The sequence below is a fragment of the Poromitra crassiceps genome (assembly GCF_964638095.1).
Source record: "Poromitra crassiceps genome assembly, chromosome: 11".
NCBI classification, from domain to species: Eukaryota; Metazoa; Chordata; class Actinopteri; order Beryciformes; family Melamphaidae; genus Poromitra; species Poromitra crassiceps.
The window spans coordinates 53444111-53470973 of NC_139643.1; the positions used below are offsets into that span (position 1 = coordinate 53444111).

Consider the following 26863-nt stretch of genomic DNA (forward strand, 5'->3'; position numbering starts at 1 on the left):
GCAGTAACGACAATAGGCTTTGGACTGAGCCTTTATCTTAGGTGTAGGTGGCTTTGAAGGAACTGGCTCCATATACTGCCTATCCGAGAAAACCTCAGAACCATGGAGAATGGTAGCCGCTTGAGGTGCTGTCTTGAGGTCCTGTCTGTGTTCAGGTTTCGGTGTGACTCTCTCTCTCTGCTCTTTATTCCCAACTTGGCTCTCACTATCTTGGCATCAGGTTTCAGGTTGTAGCCAGTCGGAGAAGTCTCTGAGGTTGTATACCACTCCCAGCTGGCAGCACATGTCTCTTCTAAACTCAGACCTCATTTCAGCTGGCCACTTACCAAGCAGCCGCGTCACATGTGAACCACATCTTAGTTCTATTTCGCCGTCTTCACCAAGTGTCTTCAGCATCCCAACGAGGGCACAAATCTGCAAGGCAAACCTCTCAAAAGCCTCTGTATCACCACGATGGATGTCGGGTGCATCCATGACACTGGCAATTTTATAATAATAATAATGATTGGATTTATATAGCGCCTTTCCAAGTGCTCAAAGCGCTTCACAGAATCATTATTCGTTCACACCATTCGTACCGGTGGTTCGAAAGCGTGGCAGCCACACATCGGCGCTCAACGGCCCCTCCGACCACCATCATTCATGTCTACATTCATACCAATCATACGAGGCAAGGAGGGTTAAGTGTCTTGCCCAAGGACACAACGACGGCAGCTGGGAGGGAGCGGGGATCGAGCCGCCAACCCTTGCGTCATTGGCCGACCCGCTCTACCTCCTGAGCTAAAGCCGCCCCGAATAATATAATTTTCCAGAGGGCCAGCTGATGGGGTTGGCCAAATTTCTCTGAGAGAGCCGCCATAGTGTCGGTATAGGGCATCGTGGAGTTTAGGTATGCAACCGCTATTAGGCGAGCTTCATCAACTTCAAATGGTCCATCAAGATTTGAAACTTGAATAGGTCTGTCCCATCCGTTGGCAGTAGGTTGTCAAGTGCAACTTTTCATTTCGTTCTACCAGACCATCTGGCCTTAAACTTTCACCCAATGTTTGCAGTGGGCGGAGGTTGGGCGGGTGTACTTGCCTTGACAGACAACTCCTTTAGCCAATGAGCGTTGGATCCAGTCAAATCAAAATCCACTCGGGAGAACAGCAAAAACATATTTTCCGCTGAGAAACTCAGCTGTTGCTATGTACTTGTTTAATTGTTGTTATTGAGTCTATTTCTGCAATAACTGTACTGTATGGCTGTTTAAACTCGACGAATGTTGATATTACTCCTCGAGGTGGACAGGCAAGGACGCAGCTTTGTTTTGCTTATTTGCTTATTATTGTTTTGCTAGCAACATTCCTGATTGGCCGGTTACAATGTCAACTACGAGGCGGGTCGCTGATTGGCTAGAACGCTTTGCAATTTCTGCAAATACCCTCCCAGGGCTTGAGGCCAGATGGTCTGGTAGAACGAAATGAAATGTGAGTTCACATGACCGGCTGGTTTACCAGGCTATCGACTCCTCCAGAAATCAGATATTGATCGGTTTATTAGTGTGCATGTAAATACACTCAATGTGTTTTTTAAATGATAGCTTATAGGGTCTACTGTAATCTGAATGAGTGTCTCTGGATGCATGTGTCACAGCACTTTTGTTTTTTACTTTTTTTGTAATCTTTTAGGAAACCAGAGCCAGGGGACCAAGAGAGAATGCCAGCAGACAGTGAGGAGGGAAGGGGACAAAGGGGACAGTGTGACCCAGATGTGGAGACTAATGGAGATGTACTCGGCTCTCCTCAAGTTCTTTCAGAGGCTGAGAAGCTCTCCCAGCAGGAACGCTGTCCTTCACCCCCGCCGACGTCTTGTCCCCTTTCCCTATCTCGTTACATGAGGCGCCTGCCCCCTCCTCCAGGATTCTACTTGCCCAAAGAGCACAGTTACGCTCAGCTCTGCCCCCTGCTGTGGAGGAGACGCTATGACCAGGCTATTGACTGCTTGGAGAAGGCCTTACGTCAGTTGCATGCAGCCAGGCGTCGGGAAAACCGACTACGGAGCACCCTCTTGCGGCTCCGCGAGAAACGCCTGAAGCACACTCTCCTTATTTCACGAAGTGGGTAGTACTCAAGTACATTTACTCAGTTACATGTACTTTTTTTATATACATACTGTAAATAAATTGTACTTATAAGAGTAGTTTTTTTACGCAATACTTTTTACTTTAAATTTTTTATGGAATACTTTTTACTCTTACTCAAGTACACCCCCCCCCCCCCCCCCCACATGCAGCATGGTAACAAGGCTTTCAATATTCATCTGATCGACTTTATGGATCACAGCACCATCATGTAGCCTATTAGGTACAAGGCTAATTCTTATCTTTTGGTTCCAGTTTTTTGTCAAGCAAATTATTCCCATGAAGTAGCCTAATTAGCGTCCGTTCTGAAAGACGATGCCTGCATATCAAACAGCTGCAGTCTGCATAATGTTCGTCAGGGGAATAGTATAGGCTATAAATGCACATGACTACTATAACGTTAGTAGTTTTTGTAAGGGAATGCACAACTGGCTAGCTAGACAGATTGCAGTTCTGGAGCTGGTTTCCAGAGGGAATATCCTCAGACCAACTCGCCACAGACAGCTATAGTCCTCTGAAGCTTATTATTATATCTGTTAATTTCAGAATCAGAATCAGAATGACTTTAATGATCCCCGGGGGGAAATTGGGACAGGTTACAGTAGCTCGCACTCAGAACACAACATAGCATAAAATAAACAGTAGTAAAATGCGATAAGTAAGCAAAAATAAGCAAAAATAAAGTAGAGTAAGTATAAAGTAAGCAAAATAAGTAGAGTAAGTGATGTACATTACGTGTCAAATTGCAGTTATTGCACACTGGACTTATATTAAGTCGGCTTGCCCATTACATTACACGTGGCTCAGCCAGGCACAGTTAACCTATCGGCTGGCTCAGTCTCAGGGAGACTGAGCGTCTCCGAGGTGCTCTTTTAAGAGAGGCGTTAAAGAGTCCAATGGCCACAGGCAGGAATGATTTCCTGTGCCTCTCCGTATTGCATCTAGGTGGGATCAGCCTCTCACTGAACGTGCTCCTGTGTTTGACTAGCACGCCGTGGAGTGGGTGCGAGTCATTGCTCATGATTGAGCTTAGCCTGGACAGCGTTCTCTTCTCCGACACCGCAGTCAGAGAGCCCAGCTCCAGCCCCACAATGTCCCTGGCCTTACGGATCAGTTTGTTGAGTCTGTTGGCGTCCGCTGCCTTCAGCCTGCTGCCCCAGCACACTATAGCATAAAGGAAGGCACTAGCCACTACCGACTCATAGAACATCCTGCATGGTCCGGCAGACGTTGAAGGACCTCAGCTGTCTCAGAAAGTAGAGACGGCTTTGCCCCTTCTTGTAGAGTGCATCAGAGTTCTTAGCCCAGTCTAGTTTATTGTCAATGTACACTCCAAGGTACTTGTAATCATCCACTATGTCAACACTGAGCCCGTGGATTGAAACGGGGGTCACCGGAGCCTTGACCCTCGTCAGGTCCACCACCAGCTCCTTTGTCTTTGACACGTTGAGCTGCAGGTGGTTCTGCTCACACCATGTGACAATTTTACCTACTAATGTCAACATCGTTTGAGCATAAAGCCTAACCTACTTACTAGGCACGGAGCATTCCTCCTGACCGCCTTTTTTTTACTTTCACTTATGCCTTTCTTGCTGCATGAGGTGATTTCCCCTGTATTGTTTTTATGAATTAGCTGACATTTGCACCTCTTTTCCGTGTTGCCGCTCCTACACTTTCAGGTGGAGGCGGGTTGCAGGGTAACCCGGCGCTATGACTAGGTCCACTGGCGGAACGAAAGGCGTACAACAATTACCCACCAACCCGCCTTCACAACTTTCACATCGGAGGCGCGGATCTCATTTTCCGTGCATTTTACAGCTTTCAAGGCCGGTGTGAAAGCGGCTTGTGAATAGTTAAAATCACTAGTGGTCCCTGAAAGGTTATCCCAGTAACTTTTGGACACTAGCCTATGTCTGCAAGGGGCTTAATATTGGGCAGTCTATGAGCCTACCTATAAAACAAGTTAACGTTAACTAGGCGCAGGATTGCGGGTATTGTGCATATTTTCGGCAATTCCGTCAGATTTTGAATGTATAATACGGGACCAGTCCCGCATGCGTTTGCGGGCTGATGTCTATATGTTAAGCAGGCGGTGCGGAACGTTGCTGAATACAGACAACAGACGCATTACACGACGGACCGTTAGCAGAAATGATGGAAATAAGTGTTCGCACTTTTCATGTTATCCCTTGGATGTTGTTATGCATTGTCCAGAATAAAGTCGTTCATTCATTCATTCATATGCGATATTGACTGATGCCCAGTTTGGTCATGTATCATCATGGTGTAGTTAACTAATCTACAGTAGTTAGCTCTGCTTTGGACCAAACAGGGACTTCCGAGTTGAACTCTAGGGGACCTAGCTGCTGGAGCCATGATCTGCTTGCAGACCAATAATAAGGAAAACAAATGCGCACATTTATATAAAAATATCAGTCAACATCAGATGACAAAAGCCATAGTAATTTAGACTCAGGTGTGCATAAACTACAGGTTTAAAACTTCTTTTTAATACAAAACATTATTGTATTATCGGTTATCGGACAGTAAAAGCGGATATTTATCGGGTATCGGCTGAAAAAAATCCCCTAAAAGTCTATGAATCCATCTGAAAACATAAGGGGGGAATCCCTCAAGTATCTGTACCTTTACTTGACTACTGTTTTTGTTTACTCTGCCCACCACTCCTTAATTCACTAGATGGATCCAAAAGCAGGGGAGGGCTGCCGGCGGTGGAGGACAGACCATGCAAAGGAGGAGGAGATACTAGAGCTCGAGGTTCTTGCCTGGCTAACCAGGAGGAAAGCGAGGCCGATGTCCAGTCTGAGGAGATGGGGCTATGTGAGGACCGATCTGGGGAACAAATGGACTGGGTTGGGCGTTTTCTTACAGCCAACACCAACAACTGGCCTGAGGAAGAGGGCGGATACTGCTTTTACTGTGGTAGAGGTCGAGAGCCCAACGGGGGCCGAGAAACACACCGAGTTCCAAACACTGGGAAAGATGGACAGCCTGTAGTGTCGGAGTCTCATGTGAACAAGAGGGGTGAAGAGTGTGGCAAACGTGCTGAGAACTTCCATGATTGCTGTGCGATAGCTGAAAGCACTGCAGATGGGCAGATCGTTGTTGGAAAAGATCTAGAAATGACTTTAAATCTCTACAGTGGCTCAAACCTGCGCGTTCCCCAAGTGCTGCTGCAAACCCAAGGCCAAGGTGGCATTCAGCAGATGACCCCTGCTGGACTGTCACTGTCACTGCATGACACTCTTGTTCAGTGTTTGAATCCTGGACAAGGATCTTCACAAGAGCTGTTTCTCCCAGGTAAAAAAAAAACGCGTTTGTTTGAGAGTGCGGCTGTTCAAAGAAATGTTGACTTTAAACGGGCCAGTTTGGCCGTAGTGAGCTCTGGCACTCAACTCGGTGTGACTATTTATGAACGCACCCAATGTGTTGGTTATTCTCATTTGCCTATAGACCAGACCAGCACATCCGGGTAATTTGCAAAACATGAAGGCTGCGCCCCTTAACACAAGCCACTCGCGTTGACTTCAATGTAAAATAGCAGCACCCAAAACATCTATAGAAAAATAACAGAATTAATTTTGTTTATAAATGACCCAAAGACACCATGACATGACAATATATTTCAACTCGTCGGCTGGCCATAGAAATGCGCAAGATACATCGACACGAGGTACTTGCCTTATATGAACGCTGTATCCAGTTTCCACCAGGGTACATGCATCGTCCACATTGACGGTGTCACCCCTACTCTATCGCAGACCAGTTTTTTGTTTTTTTATTGTTAGTGAAACTATAACAACACAGCAACTCTTCGGCATATCTCTATCAAATTAAACCGTTTTAAATAGTTTGAAGTGGTTTTGGCTTCTTGTACCGACTTTTACTATGGTGGGTTTCCCCTAAAAAGGTGCGCGGCCTTGGCGCTGGACGCTTGAAGACGCGGCGCAGTTCTGGTCTATTCACCTTATGTAGCCACACCCATTTGACCCGGTTGTGTGGTCGTGTGACGACTTTCGGCAAAAAAAAAAAAAATGGCTGGCTGCTCCAATATAATCTAACTCTGAATTAACACGTTCACTGCCAATGCAGAGTTGACTCGTCCCAAAAAATCCAACGGTTGACTGCCATTGACGAGTCAAGTTGTCAACAAAAAAAAAAAAAAAAATTGACGTGGGACGTGGATCAACGCCCCCCACGTCTCCTATAAAAATATGGGAGCCACCGAACGTGTACAACCCATTCCACCGACCCACTAAGTGGTGACAGTGCTCTCCAGACTAGAAAAAGCAGAGCCAAAACTGCAGGGGAACGCGCGAGGAAACCATTCTCATACTGTAAAATGGATTGGCGAAAACGCTTTCGCTTTCGCGCATTATCGCGCTGGGAGCTGGCGGTGGGGGATTGCAAATTTGCATAATAGATTATGCGTGCAACACACTTTGAAACACCGGCAGAAAGCCCACAATCGCACGCAGCTTCATTCCAGCTGAGCTCACAACCGAAACGACTCATGCAGACTCGCCCAAAGAGCAGCCGCCAGCAGCCAGGCAGCACAGACAGGCAGAGCCTCGCTTGTGACAAACGCTGCAAAGCCACCAGAGACACACCCACGGAGGGAGGAGTTTGAAGGAGAGGGGGGTTTCCTGCTGCTATGGAGGAAATTACTGTTCAAAACTATTGTTTAGATGTCTGACGTCTTACGCCAAAAATAAATGGTTAAAGTGACTGTTCTATCGAATTTCACAAAAAGCCATTTATCTCAGAATAAATTTTCAGACGCTGAAACCATGCTGTATTCTGCTGCTAATGCCTACATAACTACTAACTCTACAAACTAACTCTTTTAGACAGAGAAAGCACACATTCTATTAGTTCTTTTGAGATAATTTGTGTTCACAAAATCTTAGCAGAAAATAATCCTCGGCTCTTGAAAGATGAGCCAGAATCCTCAAAAAAAAACCTTGGCAGAACCTACCTACAGTATTGAAAAAACGGCTGGCAGTGAATGTGTTACGTGCCAGCGACGCCATATGGCGTCAAGAGAAATTTACCGTAGACTGCCAGCGACGCCAAATGGCGTCAATAACTCCAAATTCATATTTTGACGGGGGAATGTCGATCTAAGCCTCTTACATCGCCTCTTACAATATGGGAGCTGTTGAATGTGTCTAGCCTATTTTACAGAACCCTTAGGTGGCGACAGTGCCCTCCCGATTAGACAGAGGCCAGGAGAAAAGAGAGAAGAAGTAATGAGGAAACGGAAATCGCCATTGATATGCTTGAAGCATAACGTTACTTGGCCGTGCCTGTGAAAAGCAGTCATCTGCTGCCACGGTTGAGCCCCATCCGTGTGCGCTGCGATGGTCCATCCATATGATTTAGTTGCCGACACGGCGACAGCGGCGTCTTTCTGAGGGGTTACATTGTTCACGGCTGGGAGCCGAGGACACGCTGTGAAGGAGCGGGGGATGCAGGCAGCGGACTTTTCAGTTCAGAGCAAACAGAGCAAACCGCAGAGCAGAGACACTCGACTCCTCCCACCACGGAGGAGGGGGAGGAGGGGGGTGGGCACGCAGGGCACTAACAGCATACAACCATTGACACACACACACCCAGGCAGCAAGCAGCAGGCTCAAACTCAAAGCAGAATTCATTCTGTCGCCTTTCTAACATAAAGATGTGATTATCTCAAAAACTAATTTCAGCATGCTCTTTTCGGTCGAAAACACTCTTTTTCAGAGGGGTGTATTTCCAAAATGGAACGGTTTATAAACACAGTTTTTTTTTAAAATGAAACAGAAGGGTTCAAAGTTTCATTGAGGCTATTGGTTGTCCATATAAGAGGAACACAAAAAATGATATGGCTATATTAAAATGCATTGCGGCCTATGTGGCACAGTACAGCACCTTTTGCCCAAGGGCCGTGGCACTCAAAGTGTTAAGTCTCGCATTCCAGGGAATTACGTTAACATCTGCGGGTCTTATAGACGTAAATGGCTCGTGCTGCGTCAGAGGAGAGAAAACCATCTGAAGCTTTCTTTGTTGGAGTCCAGGTATGTTTTACAAGAAAGTGCTCGTCATTGTCGACGATAACGTTATCTGACCTGGCTAACAGTGGATACTCCGCTTGCTGGCTGTGTACCAAGCTCAAAGTAGTAGGCTGTTTTACCCCCTGCACTGTCCGCTACAAAAACAACTCTCTTCTTCATGACGTTCATTTGTATTTCGTGCCGTGACCGCCGCAAGTGTTAACACGACCCGGAAGAATTTGGCCCACCCCCACGTCTGAACATAAGGTGAATAGGCCTATATGACAGCCGCCCGCTCCTAAACAGATAGATAGCCTATATTGGCTGCTTTCGGCTCCCCTTTTAAAGCCCATCCGTGTGTCTGTGCTTGGTACGACAATATCACAGACAGCATGTTCGGTTTACATTATAGTAGTATCTTATCTTTATATCCATAACTCTTGCTGAGTACAGAGTAGTTTTGGTGAGCAGGCCTGGTGGCATGTGGATGAAAGAGGGAAAAAAGAAAAGACGGCAAACAGGTTTGTAATTAGATTTTATTAACGAGGCTCATTGCGGACATCAGAAAAATGTTTAAAATATACAGTAAGTAGGCTAGTAGCATTTATTCACTGACACACACACACACACTGGGGGGGGGGCGAGGCAAAATCAATCGTTATTTCAGCCATTGAGTCTGCGCTATACGATCCGAGCACAGTATAATAAAATATCCATCCCACCACAACTTAAATTGTATTTGTATGTCTTTCAGGCCTGTGTGCAGGGGAGGCTCAACACATTGGCCAGGAACAGCAGCAGGAATTGCACCAGCAGCTGTTTTGGCTACAGGAAGTAGTACAGGACAGTGTGGAGGGACAGGTGCTTCTGTTGCCTGTGCCTTCTGAAGATGGGTTGAAGAATGTCATGAGGATGGAGGAAGGGGATGAAGAAGTACAAACCATCTTGGTATCAGAAGTGGCTTCACGAAGAGACTTCAAACACATGACAGAGGACAGTGGAGAGACATGCTTAGAGAATCTGTCCAGAGAACTGAGAGTTGAAACGAACTGTGATAACGGGCATGGTCAGATGAATAGTATGGCCTGTGATAACGGGCATGGTCAGATAAATAGTATGGCCTGTGATAACGGGCATATAAACCGTACACCTATAGGACTTAGAGAAGATGTGAGGGAGAAACTGAAGGAACACTTGGAGGGATTTCACCTTCAGCTGAGCAGTGAGTTTAACTGAAAAAACATGCTTAGGGCCATATGAAACCCCTTTTATGTTTGTTTTTGTTTTTCAAAAAATCTCTTCACTTCGCACTGCAGGTAGATTGCAAAACATAGGATATGGTCCATATACAATGAAGAGAAGCGATTTTCCCGGTGTGGAGGCAGTAGACATTACAAATTACCTCATCCTCCAGACCTTGTACTACACAGCATGTTTTTTATCCATCTATGCTGCCTTTTTTCATTTTTTTTATGGAATCGGGTTGTCCATCCATACGTACGTCTGTCCGTCCGATGTTCGTTAACGCAATATCTGAGGAACGCCATGACGGAATTTCATCAAATTTGCCTCAAACGTAAACTTGGACTCAAGGATGAACTGATTAGATGTTGGTGGTCAAAGGTCAAGGTCATTGTGCCCTCTCAAACGTCATTTTCAAGCTCGTTAACACGCTATCTTAGGAACGCCTTGATGGAATTTCTTCGAATTTGCCTCAAATATCCACTTGGACTCAAGGATGAACTGATTAGGTTTTAGTGGTCAAAGGTCAAAGTTCAAGGTCACTGTGACCTCACGACCGCTCGTTTCAAGCTTGTTAATGCGATATCTCTGGAACGCTTTGACGGAATTTCATCAAATTTGCCTCAAACCTCCACTTGGATTCAAGGATGAAGTGATTAGATTTTGGTGGTTAAAGGTCAAAGTTCAAAGTCACTGTGATCTCACAAACCCCATTTCCAAGATCTTTAACGCAATATCTCAGGAACGCCTTGACAGAATTTCTTCCAATTTGGCTCAAACGTCGACTTGGACTCAAGGATGAACTAATTACATTTTGGTGGTCAAAGGACAAAGGTTAAGGTCACTGTAACCTCACAAACGCCATTTTCAAGCTTGATAACTGATCAATAACTGCGATCATTCTAGTTTTTACTTGTTTGTTTCTATGGTTTGTTTGCACATTAGGGATTCTAAAGTAGCTCTAGTTTTTTTCCCGATTCGACCGGTTGGAACAGCCATAAACAGTGCAAAACAGGCATTTTGCTAGTGCTGTCCTATCGCTTTCAATATAGCAAATGTAGCCTGCTGCTGGTTGCCCTCCAGCATGATCTGCACGTCTCACCTACTATACCAGGGCTGGGCAACTGGCGGCCCGCGGGACACATGTGGCCCCCAACCTCACTCAGTGTGGTCCCTGGGTCAATTTCCCCAAAAATAAGAGATTGTGTCATCTGAATGGAAGAATTACAAAATTTTAATATGAAAAATATAAATGTTGGTATAATAAACTTTGATTACCAGTCCTTTTCATCAAATTAGTGGCTATAATTCGGAGTGATGGAGTTACAGTAGGCTACTGGTGGAAGTGCACGGTCACAATCTGGCCCTCTGGTAGCGAGGAATTTTTTTGTGGTCCTCTCTATCATCAAAGTTGCCCATCCCTGTACTATACAGTCAATGATCTCACCCCTTGACGTGACGGCACCTGAAAACAACCTATACTGTAGCTACGGCACCTTTTCCCTAGCCCCGCCCCCTTTCCTTACCACGCCACCACCCAGATACACCTAGCCACTCCCCCTACCCACTCCTCGAACTCCGACTATGACCTCCCTATCCCTAGCTACGCCCACTTTTCCCTGGCCCTGACCACGCCACCTCCCACGACCCTCTCTACGGCCTTCCTATTCCTAGTTATAGCCGTTTTCACTAGCACTGCCGCACCCCGGATCTGCTCCAAAATATAATGGGTTCTTCCTTGGCCCCTGCTATAACCTTCCACCAAGTTTCATGAAAATCGCCCCAGTAGTTTTTCTATAATCCTGCTGACAAATGGACAGACAGACAAACAGACAGACAAATGGCACCGAAAACATAACCTCCTTGGCGGAGGTAATTATTTCTCATGGCCTGCCAACACTTTCACAGGCAATCAAATGGCTCAATTCATCTGAATGAAAATGGGTTCAATGGGTACCCAGGCCAGGAGTCTCCCCTTTACAGATAAGGTAGCATTTTTCATAGCCTGAATAGCGTTAGGCGAATACCTTGTGGATTGATTCTTCTTATGCTGTTGCACATCACAGTTTGTCTCGACAATTGTGTTCTGCACGCAAATACTTTGGTGGAGAAAATGTTGGCAATCTGGATTTTGGGTATTTTGCCTCAATTGTTGTATGTGGATAGATCGTTAATTTGCCGTATGCCTAAGCTCTGTTAATGAAATAAATATATATATAAGCAAATACATATATTCAAGTTTATTCATTTAGGAAAAACCCCTTGAGATGAATCATCTCGTTTTCGAGGGGGTCCTAACATGCAAAAACAAGATTCAAGGAAGTTACTATTTAAATCAGAAGAGACAAGACAAACAAGACAAAAGAGACATCATCTTAGTCACGTATGTTGATCAGAGTTGTGTTGTTGGGTGGCCCCGGAAGATTTTCAGATTTCAAAGTGGGCTGTGACATTCTTAAGTTCGGGAACCCCTGATCTAGGTCTATTTTACAATTGTGGTGGTGCAGGTAAAAAAAAAACGAATTTACATTTTGGTCCCATGAATAGTACGTAAATACCCCCCCCCCCCCCCACACACACACACACACACTTTCTCCAATTGCTCGAATCCAGTGTCTGAGGGGGAATTCTGATTAGGTCATTGGAACCAATCCATTTCCTGTCATGGAAATATGAGCTGATAAGACCTCTATAACCAAACAAATGTGGCTAATCTCAATTGAAAATAGAGGAAAATTAGAGGAAGAGAGTGATATTTGTAGCAAGTCTACAAAGATATTAATTTTAAATTTAGTTATCCGTTCTTGGGAAAAACAACAAAAGCCCGCTGTGACAAAATGATTTGTGGCGTAGAACATTCTCCATCAGAGTTATTGGAATCCATCAAGGGAAATCCACTCTGAAAGAAAAATGTGTGCTTTTCTCATGGCTGGAAGGACATGTCGTGTAGGCTATTGATTTAAAACCGCATCCTCTATCATGTTGGTTGTTCTGTCATTCAATGCGCCAAAACTGTTGAGTCTTAACTGCAAAATAATGATCAAGACTCCACAAGTTTTTAGCTTCAATTAATGCAATTAACAACTTTTCATAGTAAAGAAGGCTGTTTATAACATGGCCATGCTGAGCAGAATGACATAGAAAAAACATGCATATAATGCATTAATAGCCTACTGTGCATACCGCTCCATTTAGCCTACCAGCACAGTTCACAACAAATTGCATCATAAAAGTCGGACATCGCCCTTCCAGTATACTCATTCATTAAGCACCTCGACTGCAACATGTCCTCTACTGAGAGGAAGCATGGCAGGGGGACTTGGTATTGATTTATCTGACATTATATGGGAAAGGAGTCTGTGGTACAACTCTACTCAGTTAATAGCAGACACCAGCTGATCCAATTTAAAGTCGTTCACCGTCTTCACTACTCCAAGCATAAACTACACAAGATCTTCCCTTCTGTCTTGCCACTGTGTGACAGGTGTCAAGAGGGCACACTATCTGATGCCTTCTGGTTCTGCCCTTCATTAACGGAATTCTGGGCTAAAATATTTGACTGGTAGGCCTACTCTAAGGCCTAAAAAAATTACTCTACAGCCGGAGGCAGAACTCGCCATCTTCGGCTGCTCGAAGTCCTCTCTGAACTTCCCTACAGCTGTGCAGCAGTCTCTGACACTGGGGAGAACTGTCGCCAAAAAACTCATTCTGAAGGAATGGAAGACCTCCTCTTCACCTTCTTTCCAACTGTGGTTGATGGACATTACCTCTGTTATACAGATGGAGAGACTTAGGGTGTATTCACACCTCTGGGTCGTTTGCTTTGTTCCGATTCAGGTAGGCTACTTAATTGATACAATTGTTGCATTTGTGCCTTGGTTCGTTTGTGTTCACACAGCCATAAATCAAACGGTCCAAATAGTATTGCCAAGCCTACTGGATTGGCCAGGAGACACTCCGGTAGGCTAATAGCCTCTCGGGATGGAAAACATAATTCCCAGAGATTTTTCTATATGATTAGCTTAGCGATAAGAATGCGTTTTGTTAGACCTACATTGTAGGCTACATCGGGCGTGGCCCGTGCTAGGAGAGAGAGAGAGAGAGAGAGAGAGAGAGAGAGAGAGAACGTTATTTATTTGTTTATTTATGTAGCCTATGTAAGTAGCAGGCTATGTATTTAGGCTATTTAGGCTATCGGGAATTTGGAGATAGATCAAAGACCCTCGCAACTTCTGCTATTACTATCATGGAGACTTCAGAGGATTAGGCCTACGCATATGAACACCTGTCCTGTCAGGAATAAAATATTGTAGCGTTCCAGGTAATCCAGGTATTACCTGTAATGTGATGTGCAATAGAAGTGTCTCAACTGCAGCTAGGAACTAATGTGTGCGGGTGTGTTCCTAGGGGAAATGGGGTATATATGACCAGCGGCCGCAGGCCGGATGTCAGTCAAGCTATGGAGCGAGCGAGACCGGTTGTTGTGCGTAGAGCTAGCGGTGTGAAGCTAGCTGCTAGGAGCTAAAGAAGCCTGTGAATAAAGAACCTGTACCAACTACAACTCTCCGTTCCTTGGCGTATCACCGATACGTTACATTGGTGCAGAAGTGAAGCGGTAACGCCTGATTCGGTCGAGAGGGGAGAGAGTGAGGAGGAACGGCGGAGAAAAGTTGGAGATCAAAGGCTCGAGCGACCTAGCGGTAGCGAGCTAGCTGTGTGGGCTAGCTGCTACGAGCGCCACGTGTGATGGTGCGATTAGAAGAATGCCTGTCGGCGAACGGGAGAAAAGCAGAGCTGACGACGGGGATCAGCTCGGTGCTGGCGAGCATGGAAGCCCGCTTGATGCAGGAGATTAGACGGCTGTTGGAGGCGACACCAGCCTGGGCAGAGGGGCTTATGGAGCTGCTACGAGAGGTCGCGCAGCGCGGAGAGAAGCAGACGGAGGAACCACAAAATAGACTGTGTTGGAGCTGTGGAGAACCGGGCCACGAGGCGAGGTGGTGCCGAGACGGTTCCGGGAGACGGACCGGGCATGCGGAGCAAAGGTACTGGGGACAGCAGGGAGCCTGCTGGGCATGCGGTGGATCGGGACACATAGCTAGAGAGTGTCGAGAAGCTGTCGGGGACTGGAAGACAGCGAGAGAGGAGAGACGGGCAGGCGGCGGACAGGTGAGGCTTTGTTGGACTTGCCAGTCGCCTGAACATTTAGCTAGAGACTGCACTAAGAGTGCGAACGCTGGAAGAGACACACAGCCGGGGGAGCAGCCGGAGCAACAGCCAGAGGAGCAGCGGAGTAGCGGAGCAGGGGAGCAGCCTGAGCTACAAGCAGCGGAGCAACGGGGCAGTACAGAGCCGATTGTTCTGGGCAGGAGAGTGACTGTTGAGCCGGCCCAGGCTAGCTGCTCTGCATACCAGCCGGTAGAGGGGGACATCATCATCAGCGACGAGACCATCAGGAGAGCGGGGATCGTTTTGAACAGCCAGAGGGAAGTGAGCGACATCACCTGCAATGCTGTTACAGTCGGGGGAGCGGCGCTCGTGTCCCCGGGGGAGCGAGAGGGGTCAACGCTGGAGGAGCCGGCCCAACCAAGCCGCTACACAACCCCCACGGCTGCACTGCAGAAAGTCGAGGTGGAGATCGACGCCGATGGTGTCCGCCCTGCTGTCCTCAACACGCCGCCCCCTGGGGGAGCGGGACGGGAGGACGAGCGAGTGCAAGACCGGGAGGATGAGAATGTGACTATGGAGGATGTCGATCTGGAGGAGTGGATACGCAGACAGGCGGAGGACGCTAGCGTTGGACCGGTGCGCAGGTGGGTGGCGGCCGGATGCCGGCCTCGCCTGGAGGAGATGTGCATGTGTTCAAGTACCACGAAGGAACTGTGGGAGTTGTTTCCGGACCTGAGGGTGAGAGAGTCAGGGATTCTGGGGTTGGATGGGCGCGGGAAGAATGGCAGCGTCGTGGTGGTGCCCGGCTGCCTGCGGGGACTGGCGCGGGGGGCGCACAGGGGCCGCAGGGGTCAGGGGCATCGAGGGGCTGAAGAAACACTCAGCCGCCTTTGTCGAGTTTTCTACTGGGTACAGATGAAGGGAGACGTAGAGGACTACTGCCTTAGCTGTGTCGACTGTAATGTGCTTCGGGTGGGACAGAAGCTGTAAAAGGGGGGATGGAAATAGTGGTTGAAGTGAAGTGGGATAATGTGAGTAAGAAAAAAGGTTTAAATGAAGGTAATGGAAAAAGAATGATGTAAATGTTGGGGTTATTGTCGAACTGAAATGATATGTGGGTTGAATTTAAATGAATGGGGAAAGAGGAAAGAAATGATGTCAATGTGATGGGTTTGAGTAAATTGAAAATGAGTGTAAAGGAAAGAGGGAAAACGTAAATGGTTATTGAGTTGAATGTAAATGTGTGTAAAAAAAGAAAAGGGCTATTGGAATGGGAAAAGAGGAAGGAATGAAAAGAAATGCAAATGGTGGTGGTGGAACGAAAATTAAGAAGTGTGCTGAAATAATAAGAGACAAATTGGGGGAATACAAAATGTTGTGGGGTGGTGTGTTTTGGTACAGGGGGATATGTGTGGGTTGTGGGTGTCAATGTGGGCATCGACAAATGTTGAGTGAGGAGTATGTAGCGTTCCAGGTAATCCAGGTATTACCTGTAATGTGATGTGCAATAGAAGTGTCTCAACTGCAGCTAGGAACTAATGTGTGCGGGTGTGTTCCTAGGGGAAATGGGGTATATATGACCAGCGGCCGCAGGCCGGATGTCAGTCAAGCTATGGAGCGAGCGAGACCGGTTGTTGTGCGTAGAGCTAGCGGTGTGAAGCTAGCTGCTAGGAGCTAAAGAAGCCTGTGAATAAAGAACCTGTACCAACTACAACTCTCCGTTCCTTGGCGTATCACCGATACGTTACAATATTAATAAATAATTTAATAATAGCCTGTAGGGACATTTCGAGGAAGACATGCAATCAGTCTGATTGTCTGATTGAACCGTGACAATCTTATCGCTGGCTCTGATTACCATGACTTGTTTTCATTAATGGAGACCAGATAAGTTGATCGAGTTCAAACTGCTGATGTGATGTGATGTGATGATTTCACAAGTCGCCAAAACAGGATCTGATTTTATGAGCGACAATATTTCTAGCCTTTATTTGTTTCATTTTTCATAATTTTGGCCTACAGCTCCAGAAAACCCCCAAAACAGTATTTCAAGAAATAGTGTGAAGAAAATCAGCAGTTAGCCTACTTCTCAGTTATGACTGACTTCAGCCTCAGTCCACTCCCTCTGAATCTCCAAATTCATAATGAAAGTTTACAAACATGTTTTAGCCTAGCCTACATGTAACTGCTCTTATTCTTTCATAAAGTGAATAAACAAACAAACAAACAAACAAACTGAGAAATAAATAGTTAGAATACTATGCATATTTATTATATTTCTTCATTGTTCAACTGGCAGAGTTACTTTTGTATGCGGGACGTTTTACTGGATGCTGTTTTTACCATAGACAGGATACATCGACAGACAGGTTTCACCCGTTTCACCACTAGTCTCCTTAGGGGCCAAAATGGCGGAGACGCAGCTCTGCTGCTGCGCACTGATGTTGAATGGAGCGATCATTGAACTGTCAACTCTTATCACGGTACGTTCTTTGCTATGGGAGCGGACATGTCTGTCCCGTCCGCAGGAGCTAAACAACAAACAACAACAAGACAAGACAAACGGGGCAGAAAGCAGGAGCTAAACCCTGTTACCCTAACCTAACCCTGAGCTGGGGAGGCTCAGGCGGACTCCTCCATACCAGGACCCAGAGGAGCCAGGCAAGGTTGGCTGTAAGCTCAGTGTTAGCTGGTGAGCCAGTGGAGTCAGTTAGCTCAGTGTTAGCTGGTGACCCAGAGGAGGCAAGCTGTGTGAAGCTCCCCACCGGCACCGATGGCGTCCGCTCCGGGCCGGCTCCGGCTGGGCGCCGGGGCCGTGGCGGTGCTGGACGTGTCTCTGCGCGTGCCCGCCATCTTCATAATCGACGCCATCTTTAACTCTTATTATGAGCCGGGCTCAGGCTGGGCCGAGCAGGCAGCCAGGCTGGCTGTCAGAGTCACAGGTACACACACACACACACGCACACGCACACGCACACGCACACACACACACACACACACACACACACACACACACACACACACACACACACACACACACACACACACACACACACACACACACACACACACACACACACACACACACACACACACACACACACACACACGAGCGCTCTGTTCTCTCTTTATTCAACTCTTTAGCCATGTTTTCACTCACTCACTATTCTCCATGTAGTCTTTATCTATATACATCGGCAATATGGTTCCGCCCCCTTTTAGGAGGAAAACACAAGCCACTCGCCATTGACTTCAATGTAAAATAGCACGCAAAAAAATAATAGAAAAATAACTGATTTTGTTTATTAATGACCCAAAGACACCATGACATGACAATATATTACAACTTGTCTGGCCATAGAATGCGCAAGATACACCGGAAATATTACTTTGACCCATCTAAAATCATGTGACTGATGTCACATGTTACGGTGTAGGTAGGCCTACAGATTCTACTCGGGTTACGGATTCGGAAGTGCTCGGCTCGGGGTCTACAGTGGGGTCTAACCCATGGGTCTAACCCATTCCGTCTAACCCAAACCCAAACCTTAGTCTCAACGGCAGACCCATGAGAGTTCTTACGCTGATACACTACGTTACTGCATGCTGCAGAGCTCTCTCTGGGTCTGGGACGCTTCCCCCCAGCCGGCTGGTTATGGGAGGGAACCGTTCACTTGGCCAGTGATTGGCCAGTGGTGGATTCAGTCTTCCCCAATGAGTGACGTCTTTGCGATCAGACACAACATGGGAGGCGCAGCCCATTTTTCGAACCACTCTCTCATTGGTGCTACGACCTGTCACTCATTCAATTTCAACCCACCTTCATAAACCACCAGTGGCTGTGAAGTGGCACAGACTCATTTATGTAGTATGCGGAGCGGAGCGATTCAACGTAATTTGAGTCTGGGGAGAGACTACCCTAAACCTAACTCTGATTCATATTTTTAATGTATATCATGTCTGATAACATCAGTAGCTTAGTGTTAGCTTGTTAGCTAATCTAAAGCGGTCGGCCATTTTGCCCACGTTAATCCCACCACGTGCCCGATGTGCAGCCAATCAAATGCCTACCCGAGCTATACGAGGGATCAGCAGCATTTTGGTAAACAAACCGCGTCACTGGGTGGCAACGGCAATGGAACCCTATGGAGCACAAGTGGCGCGAGGCTTGTGTGTCTGACTCTAGCCGGCTAACTCTATTTACATTTTAAAAACAGCAACAGTTCACACAACTTTAACACGAAATGCATAATATATTATAGGGGGCAGCTGTAGCTCAGGAGGTAGAGCGGGTTGTCCACTAATCGCTTTGGATAAAAGAGGTTGGTGGTTCCATTCCCGGCTCCTCCAGTCCGCATGTCGAAGTGTCCTTGGGCAAGATACTGAACCCCAAATTGCTCCTGATGGTGTGCCAGCACCCTGCGTGGTAGCCTGCCGCCATCGGTGTGTGAATGGGTGAATGTACCTACTGACTGTAAAGCGCTTTGGATAAAAGCTCTATATAAATGCAGGCCATTTACCATTTACCATTATACATCAAACTCTTGAGCTAATTCTGCTCTCACTCAGAATGTCAAAATATAAGCGATGTCATCTATAGTTTTTGAGATATTAACGTTTGTTTGGCACAACTCATACTATTAACTTCCGCGGGGTTCCGCATTTCTGGGTGGCAAGTGACGTCGTCGCACTGATACGTCCTATTTCTGAAGGCGAGCTAGATCTGCACCGACACCGGCAGTCTAGCTTGAGCTAGTCTCACGTAGTCAGACCAGTAGGCAAGCCCACCCCCTTTCCCAGGAAGGTGCGGAAGTCTTTGTTTAATATGTAATTCCTCGAATGGCCACTTGGGCTTGGGGGCAGTAGGCAGATCTCCCCATATTAAAATGCCGTCTTTGTAACAGGATTAAACATCTTTCCAGTGAGGGGCAAAACACGGTTTTGGTCTATATAGCTAATTTCACCTTTTCATAACAACTGTAGGGGGGGCATTTTTTATATAACTCGCCCGTTTGGAGGAAAATAGATGATAGAAAAGGGGGTGATTGACAGATCGCATGTCCAGTGATCACGTAGCTTGCCGATCACGGACCAATAGCAGGCGGAGCTGCGGCTCTGGGAAACTCCCATCTCACGTGAGGTGCGTAAGGACTCAACCCATTCCCTCCCACTCTGCTGACGAAAAATCAAGATGGTGACGGCCAACATTTGAACTCCGCCAGGTAAAATAAATGTAATGGGATAGATACGTCCATATTATTTATGTCTAAGTATGAGTCAGACCCAGAGGGTTTGAATCAAAAGTCTCTGACGGAAGGCGGCGCCCAGGCAGATTCCCCTGGTGTAATCTGTGACGGAAGTGACGTTATACACACCGCGTCATATGTGCCTCCCATATTACAGTCCTGCAGGAAGTACACTGCGTCATATGTGCCTCCCATATTACAGTCCTGCAGGAAGTACACCGCGTCATATGTGCCTCCCATATTACAGTCCTGCAGGAAGTACACCGCGTCATGTGCCTCCCATATTACAGTCCTGTAATATGTATATAGTATATATGAAGTACACCGCGTCATATGTGCCTCCATGTTACAGACGGAAGTACACAGCGTCATATGTGCCTCCCATATTACAGTCCTGTAATATGTATATAGTATATATGAAGTACACAGCGTCATGTGCCTCCCATATTACAGTCCTGTAATATGTATATATATAGTATATATGAAGTACACAGCGTCATGTGCCTCCCATATTACAGTCCTGTAATATGTATATATATAGTATATATGAAGTACACCGCGTCATATGTGCCTCCCATATTACAGTCCTGTAATATGTATATAGTATATATGAAGTACACCGCGTCATATCTGCCTCCCATATTACAGTCCTGTAATATGTATATAGTATATATGAAGTACACCACGTCATATGTGCCTCCCATATTACAGTCCAGTAATATGTATATAGTATATATGAAGTACACCACGTCATATGTGCCTCCCATATTACAGTCCTGTAATATGTATATAGTATATATGAAGTACACCACGTCATATGTGCCTCCCATATTACAGTCCTGTAATATGTATATATATAGTATATATGAAGTACACCGCGTCATATGTGCCTCCCATATTACAGTCCTGTAATATGTATATAGTATATATGAAGTACACCGCGTCATATGTGCCTCCCATATTACAGTCCTGTAATATGTATATATATAGTATATATGAAGTACACCGCGTCATATGTGCCTCCCATATTACAGTCCTGTAATATGTATATAGTATATATGAAGTACACCACGTCATATGTGCCTCCCATATTACAGTCCTGTAATATGTATATAGTATATATGAAGTACACTGCGTCATATGTGCCTCCCATATTACAGTCCTGTAATATGTATATAGTATATATGAAGTACACCGCGTCATATGTGCCTCCCATATTACAGTCCTGTAATATGTATATAGTATATATGAAGTACACCGCGTCATATGTGCCTCCCATATTACAGTCCTGTAATATGTATATAGTATATATGAAGTACACCGCATCATATGTGCCTCCCATATTACAGTCCTGTAATATGTATATAGTATATATGAAGTACACCGCGTCATATGTGCCTCCCATATTACAGTCCTGTAATATGTATATATATAGTATATATGAAGTACACCGCGTCATATGTGCCTCCCATATTACAGTCCTGTAATATGTATATATATAGTATATATGAAGTACACCACGTCATATGTGCCTCCCATATTACAGTCCTGTAATATGTATATAGTATATATGAAGTACACCACGTCATATGTGCCTCCCATATTACAGTCCTGTAATATGTACAGTATATAGTATATATGAAGTACACCGCATCATATGTGCCTCCCATATTACAGTCCTGTAATATGTATATAGTTTATATGAAGTACACCGCATCATATGTGCCTCCCATATTACACTCCTGTAATATGTATATAGTATATATGAAGTACACCGCGTCATATGTGCCTCCCATATTACAGTCCTGTAATATGTATATAGTATATATGAAGTACACCACGTCATATGTGCCTCCCATATTACAGTCCTGTAATATGTATATAGTATATATGAAGTACACCGCGTCATATGTGCCTCCCATATTACAGTCCTGTAATATGTATATAGTATATATGAAGTACACCGCATCATATGTGCCTCCCATATTACAGTCCTGTAATATGTATATATATAGTATATATGAAGTACACCACGTCATATGTGCCTCCCATATTACAGTCCTGTAATATGTATATAGTATATATGAAGTACACCGCGTCATATGTGCCTCCCATATTACAGTCCTGTAATATGTATATAGTATATATGAAGTACACCACGTCATATGTGCCTCCCATATTACAGTCCTGTAATATGTATATAGTATATATGAAGTACACCGCGTCATATGTGCCTCCCATATTACAGTCCTGTAATATGTATATAGTATATATGAAGTACACCACGTCATATGTGCCTCCCATATTACAGTCCTGTAATATGTAGTATATATGAAGTACACCGCGTCATATGTGCCTCCCATATTACAGTCCTGTAATATGTATATAGTATATATGAAGTACACCACGTCATATGTGCCTCCCATATTACAGTCCTGTAATATGTATATAGTATATATGAAGTACACCGCGTCATATGTGCCTCCCATATTACAGTCCTGTAATATGTATATAGTATATATGAAGTACACCGCGTCATATGTGCCTCCCATATTACAGTCCTGTAATATGTATATAGTATATATGAAGTACACCGCATCATATGTGCCTCCCATATTACAGTCCTGTAATATGTATGTATATAGTATATATGAAGTACACCGCGTCATATGTGCCTCCCATATTACAGTCCTGTAATATGTATATAGTATATATGAAGTACACCGCGTCATATGTGCCTCCCATATTACAGTCCTGTAATATGTATATAGTATATATGAAGTACACCGCATCATATGTGCCTCCCATATTACAGTCCTGTAATATGTATGTATATAGTATATATGAAGTACACCACGTCATATGTGCCTCCCATATTACAGTCCTGTAATATGTATATATATAGTATATATGAAGTACACCGCGTCATATGTGCCTCCCATATTACAGTCCTGTAATATGTATATATAGTATATATGAAGTACACCACGTCATATGTGCCTCCCATATTACAGTCCTGTAATATGTATATATATAGTATATATGAAGTACACCACGTCATATGTGCCTCCCATATTACAGTCCTGTAATATGTATTAGGGGTGGGGGAAAAAATCGATTCACCTAAGTATCGCGATTTTTAATGTCACGATTTTTTGGATCGATCTTTTATTCCAGAATCGATAATCGCAAATTATTATTATTATTATTATTATTATTATTTTTTTTTTTTTTGGATGCTTGCAGTCAGGCCACTCACTGAACAGCAGGCCAGGCGCCGCCTACTGGTTTACTAGTGGTTTTATTACTTTATTAGTTAGTCTGAAGTAATAATTACACTTCAGGGTTAAAGTGGGTGCATCTCATTGTAAAATTGGACTTCAAACGGCCCAAATCTGGCTTCAAACGGCCCAAATTTCACGCGCGTTGGCCCATATCGGCCTGGCCTGCTTGGTATCTAATGCCCGGCCTGAATTATGATCCCAGTCCGCCCCTGTTTTTAACTATATCGCCCAGCCCTACTCATGATATATAATATACAGTCTCTAGTGTATGATTCAACTTTTCCCATGTTCTAATCTAGTGTAAAAAAGCAAACAAACTGAAAAAAGAAAAGAAAAAAATAACAAAAATCGCAATAAATCGTAATATCGAATCGCAATAATCGTAGAATCGCAATACTTAAGAATCGCAATATAAATCGAATCGGCACCCAAGAATCGTGATAGTATCGAATCGGGAGATAAGTGAATCGCCACAGCCCTAATATGTATATAGTATATATGAAGTACACCGTGTCATATGTGCCTCCGATATTACAGTCCTGTAATATGTATATAGTATATATGAAGTACACCACGTCATATGTGCCTCTCATATTACAGTCCTGTAATATGTATATAGTATATATGAAGTACACCACGTCATATGTGCCTCCCATATTACAGTCCTGTAATATGTATATAGTATATATGAAGTACACCACATCATATGTGCCTCCCATATTACAGTCCTGTAATATGTATATAGTATATATGAAGTACACCACGTCATATGTGCCTCCCATATTACAGTCCGACAGGGAAACACGTTCAGAGTGGAACACCGTGAAGAGAGAAGCGATAAAAGGAGCGACCAAAAAGTAGCGATAGGCTGTCTTGCAGGAAGAATGAGTGGGCAAGATAATTTAATAGCTGCGTTACAGAAAGTGTTCCACGTCTGTGGCGTAGATGCTCTCAAGGACATGTTTGTTGCAGTTGTGGCAGTTTGATTTAGTCGATTTAGCTGACGAGGTCCCTGGTTGGTCAATTCATGTGTCTGTCAACACACATCTTTTTTTTGGCTTGGGGGGCAGGCGTTTGGAGAGTTGTGCTGGCTCTGCCAGACTAAGCTTGAGCCAATTAGCCCACAATGACGCTGGGCTCCACTACAACAGCATTTAATGTCGGAAGGCTAAATTAGCAACAGGCGGACACCGGAATGAGGTCACATAGACGGATCATGCATGAGTTACAGGATTTTCGATGGGTAATTTGATGTGTGATTCCAGTCGTTCCCAGTCGTGTAATGTATTTCAGTGAGTTTTTCAGTCGTGATAAAAAATCTTAATGAACCAGTCGTGTCGTATAAACTGCCCAGTTCAGAATCTGTTAAGATTTTCAAAGTTGTCTATCTACTATCTGCAGCTTCAAGTGTGGGAGTATTTTAGACCGAGACCCAACAATGTGCTGCTCTGTAAGGTTAAACTCTGCAAATTGGAAATGATTGGAAATGAAACAACTAATCATTCTTCCACCAAGCAATGTAGTCAACACACAGGCACTGTTTCATCTTTATGACCTGCCTCTCTCTGTCTGTCTGTCTGTCTGTCTGTCTCTCTCTCTCTCAGGGATCCTGATCTCCAGCATGGTGTTGGTCCTATCTCAGAAGGCTTTGTTTAAATTCTACAGGCTGTTCCTCTCCGTTCTCCTGGCTGTGACGGCGATCCTCATAAACTCCTCCACCTCCCACAGAGATGTCTCCAGGTCCTACCACCAGGTGGCGCTGCTCCCCCGGCCCGGGCCTGCCCTGTGGCTGGGCCTCCTTCCCCGTCCCGGGCCTGCTCTGTGGCTGGGCGTAGCCGTGGTGCAGCTAACCCTTGCCGTGGGCTACGTCTTCCTGCTCCAGTTGCAGTCTGTGTGTAACACTCATAAATAGGCTTATTATGCTTTTGGAACATTATCTTGTTGCTTTACTTTACTTTGTTTGTTTATTTGGTCAGGACAGTACACATTAATGAACAGTTACCTATAAAGAGTCATCTATATTAGCCTGGTAAACCTGCCGGTCACGTGAACAGTAGCACTGCACTAACAAAACACTAATGGCCGCCTCAGTACCAAATAATATTGAAACCTCTCAGTCAAATGAAACCTGCCTGCATTCCATTCTTTTTGTACATCGATCTAGAAAGAAATCACTATTTGTATGGTTTTGCAGATACCAGTATTGGTACTGGTATCATCCAAATTTTCTAAACGATATCCAGCAGGGCTGTGCGATATGACTTCAAATCAGTATCACAATTATTTCAAACTTTTACCTCGATGGATGTTGTCTGTGTTTCAATAAAATAAATGACGTGCCTGTTGCATCATGCCGACTAATTCAATATTCTTGCTGCAAAGTCGGCCTCCTAATGACAACACTGGAATAAAGATCAACTAGAGGCCATAAAGAATAGACTAGTAGAGGAATAAATCCATTTGAAACGTTTATTTAGGAACCAATTTTATAACTTAATTATTTAATACCGTTTAACACCGCTCAGGTTTGCATGGCTTCACGCAATTTGTGTGGTAAGGGAAAAAAATCAATATCGTGGCAGCTCTAGTTAGAGTAGCCTCAACGCGAGACTCATCAGAGGCTATAGTTAGAGGTGCTTAATGTCAGTGAGACCTGCCCAGTCCTGTATCCTGTATCCTGCCATACTCTTCAGTAACCACTAAGTCTGTGCTGTGGTTTGCCCTGAATCAAACTGGAATGCCTCAAAGATGTAAGCTAATGTGGCAGGTGTGGACTAAAGCTAATGTAAGCTAATGTTGCAGGTGTGGACTAAAGCTAATGTAAGCTAATGTTGCAGGTGTGGACTAAAGCTAATGTAAGCTAATGTTGCAGGTGTGGACTAAAGCTAATGTAAACTAATGTTGCAGGTGTGGACTAAAGCTAATGTAAACTAATGTTGCAGGTGTGGGCTTGGCTGGTGGTCCTGGATGTGATGATCCCTCTGTGGGGGCTGATGTTGGAGCTTCCGGGAGACGCGAGACACCTGCTGTCCGTGTTCTCAGGGCTGACTCTGGGCCTCAACACAGCCGTGTGCCTCATCCTCCGGCTCAAGGGCTTCTACTACTCCTGCCGGTATGTCTATATAGCTGACTACATATTTAATTTGTACTTTTATTTAACCAGCTGTGTCCCATTTAGATTAAAATCTCTTTTACAACAGAGACCTGGCCAAGAATAGCAGGCAATACATCATTAACATGTTATTTTCCATTCGCAACAGCTGCGGCCAGTTGCAGTGTTCCCCTCAAGCGAGGCACCGTCTCTGTCTCACCCTTCCTGCATATCAGCCAGGGCTCGACGTTAACTCATTGAGTGCCAGCCACTTTTGGAGAACGGACGCTCCCAGTGCCAGAGTTTCAGAGCGTTTTCAGTGATTTCTCGAGGCCCACAGAATATTGTGTGATATTACTATGTAAACACTGAACACGCACAAAGAACGATGAGACTCTATTCTATCATCTGCAAAAAAAAGTTTATTGATCCCATTTTCCGTTCTTTAGTTATGAGCCGGAGAAGATAGCTTGATTCATCCAAAAACAGCAATTTTTTTCTAGAAGCTGAGATAATTGGCCTTTTGTGAAATTAAACATTTCAAGCACACACTGACTCTGAAGCTAATCTTTTCTAATGTAGTCACACCTCAAAAATAATTTCCTTCAATAAAACAGTTTAGGCCAGGGAATTTTGTTTGGCAGAATAATATTTTT

The 26863-nt window shown here is 44.9% G+C and overlaps 2 protein-coding genes across 2 annotated transcripts in view; both read left to right on the plus strand.

Annotated features, from left to right (window-relative positions):
- Nucleotides 1-11601, plus strand: part of thap7 (THAP domain containing 7) — a gene marked incomplete at its 5' end in the record, with an annotated part of 22030 nt that extends 10429 nt beyond the window's left edge. Inside the window, 3 exons of the mRNA XM_083646100.1 lie at nt 1671-2098; nt 4823-5443; nt 8930-11601. Of these exons, the coding sequence (XP_083502226.1) occupies nt 1671-2098; nt 4823-5443; nt 8930-9411 (1531 nt within the window). The 3' untranslated portion in view covers nt 9412-11601. The remainder of the gene's footprint in view (nt 1-1670; nt 2099-4822; nt 5444-8929) is intronic.
- Nucleotides 11602-17210: 5609 nt separating this feature from the next.
- The window catches only part of rnf139 (ring finger protein 139), a 38872-nt gene continuing 29219 nt past the window's right edge, over nt 17211-26863 (plus strand). Inside the window, exons 1-3 of the mRNA XM_083646550.1 lie at nt 17211-17528; nt 24721-25007; nt 26059-26228. Of these exons, the coding sequence (XP_083502676.1) occupies nt 17360-17528; nt 24721-25007; nt 26059-26228 (626 nt within the window). The 5' untranslated portion in view covers nt 17211-17359. The remainder of the gene's footprint in view (nt 17529-24720; nt 25008-26058; nt 26229-26863) is intronic.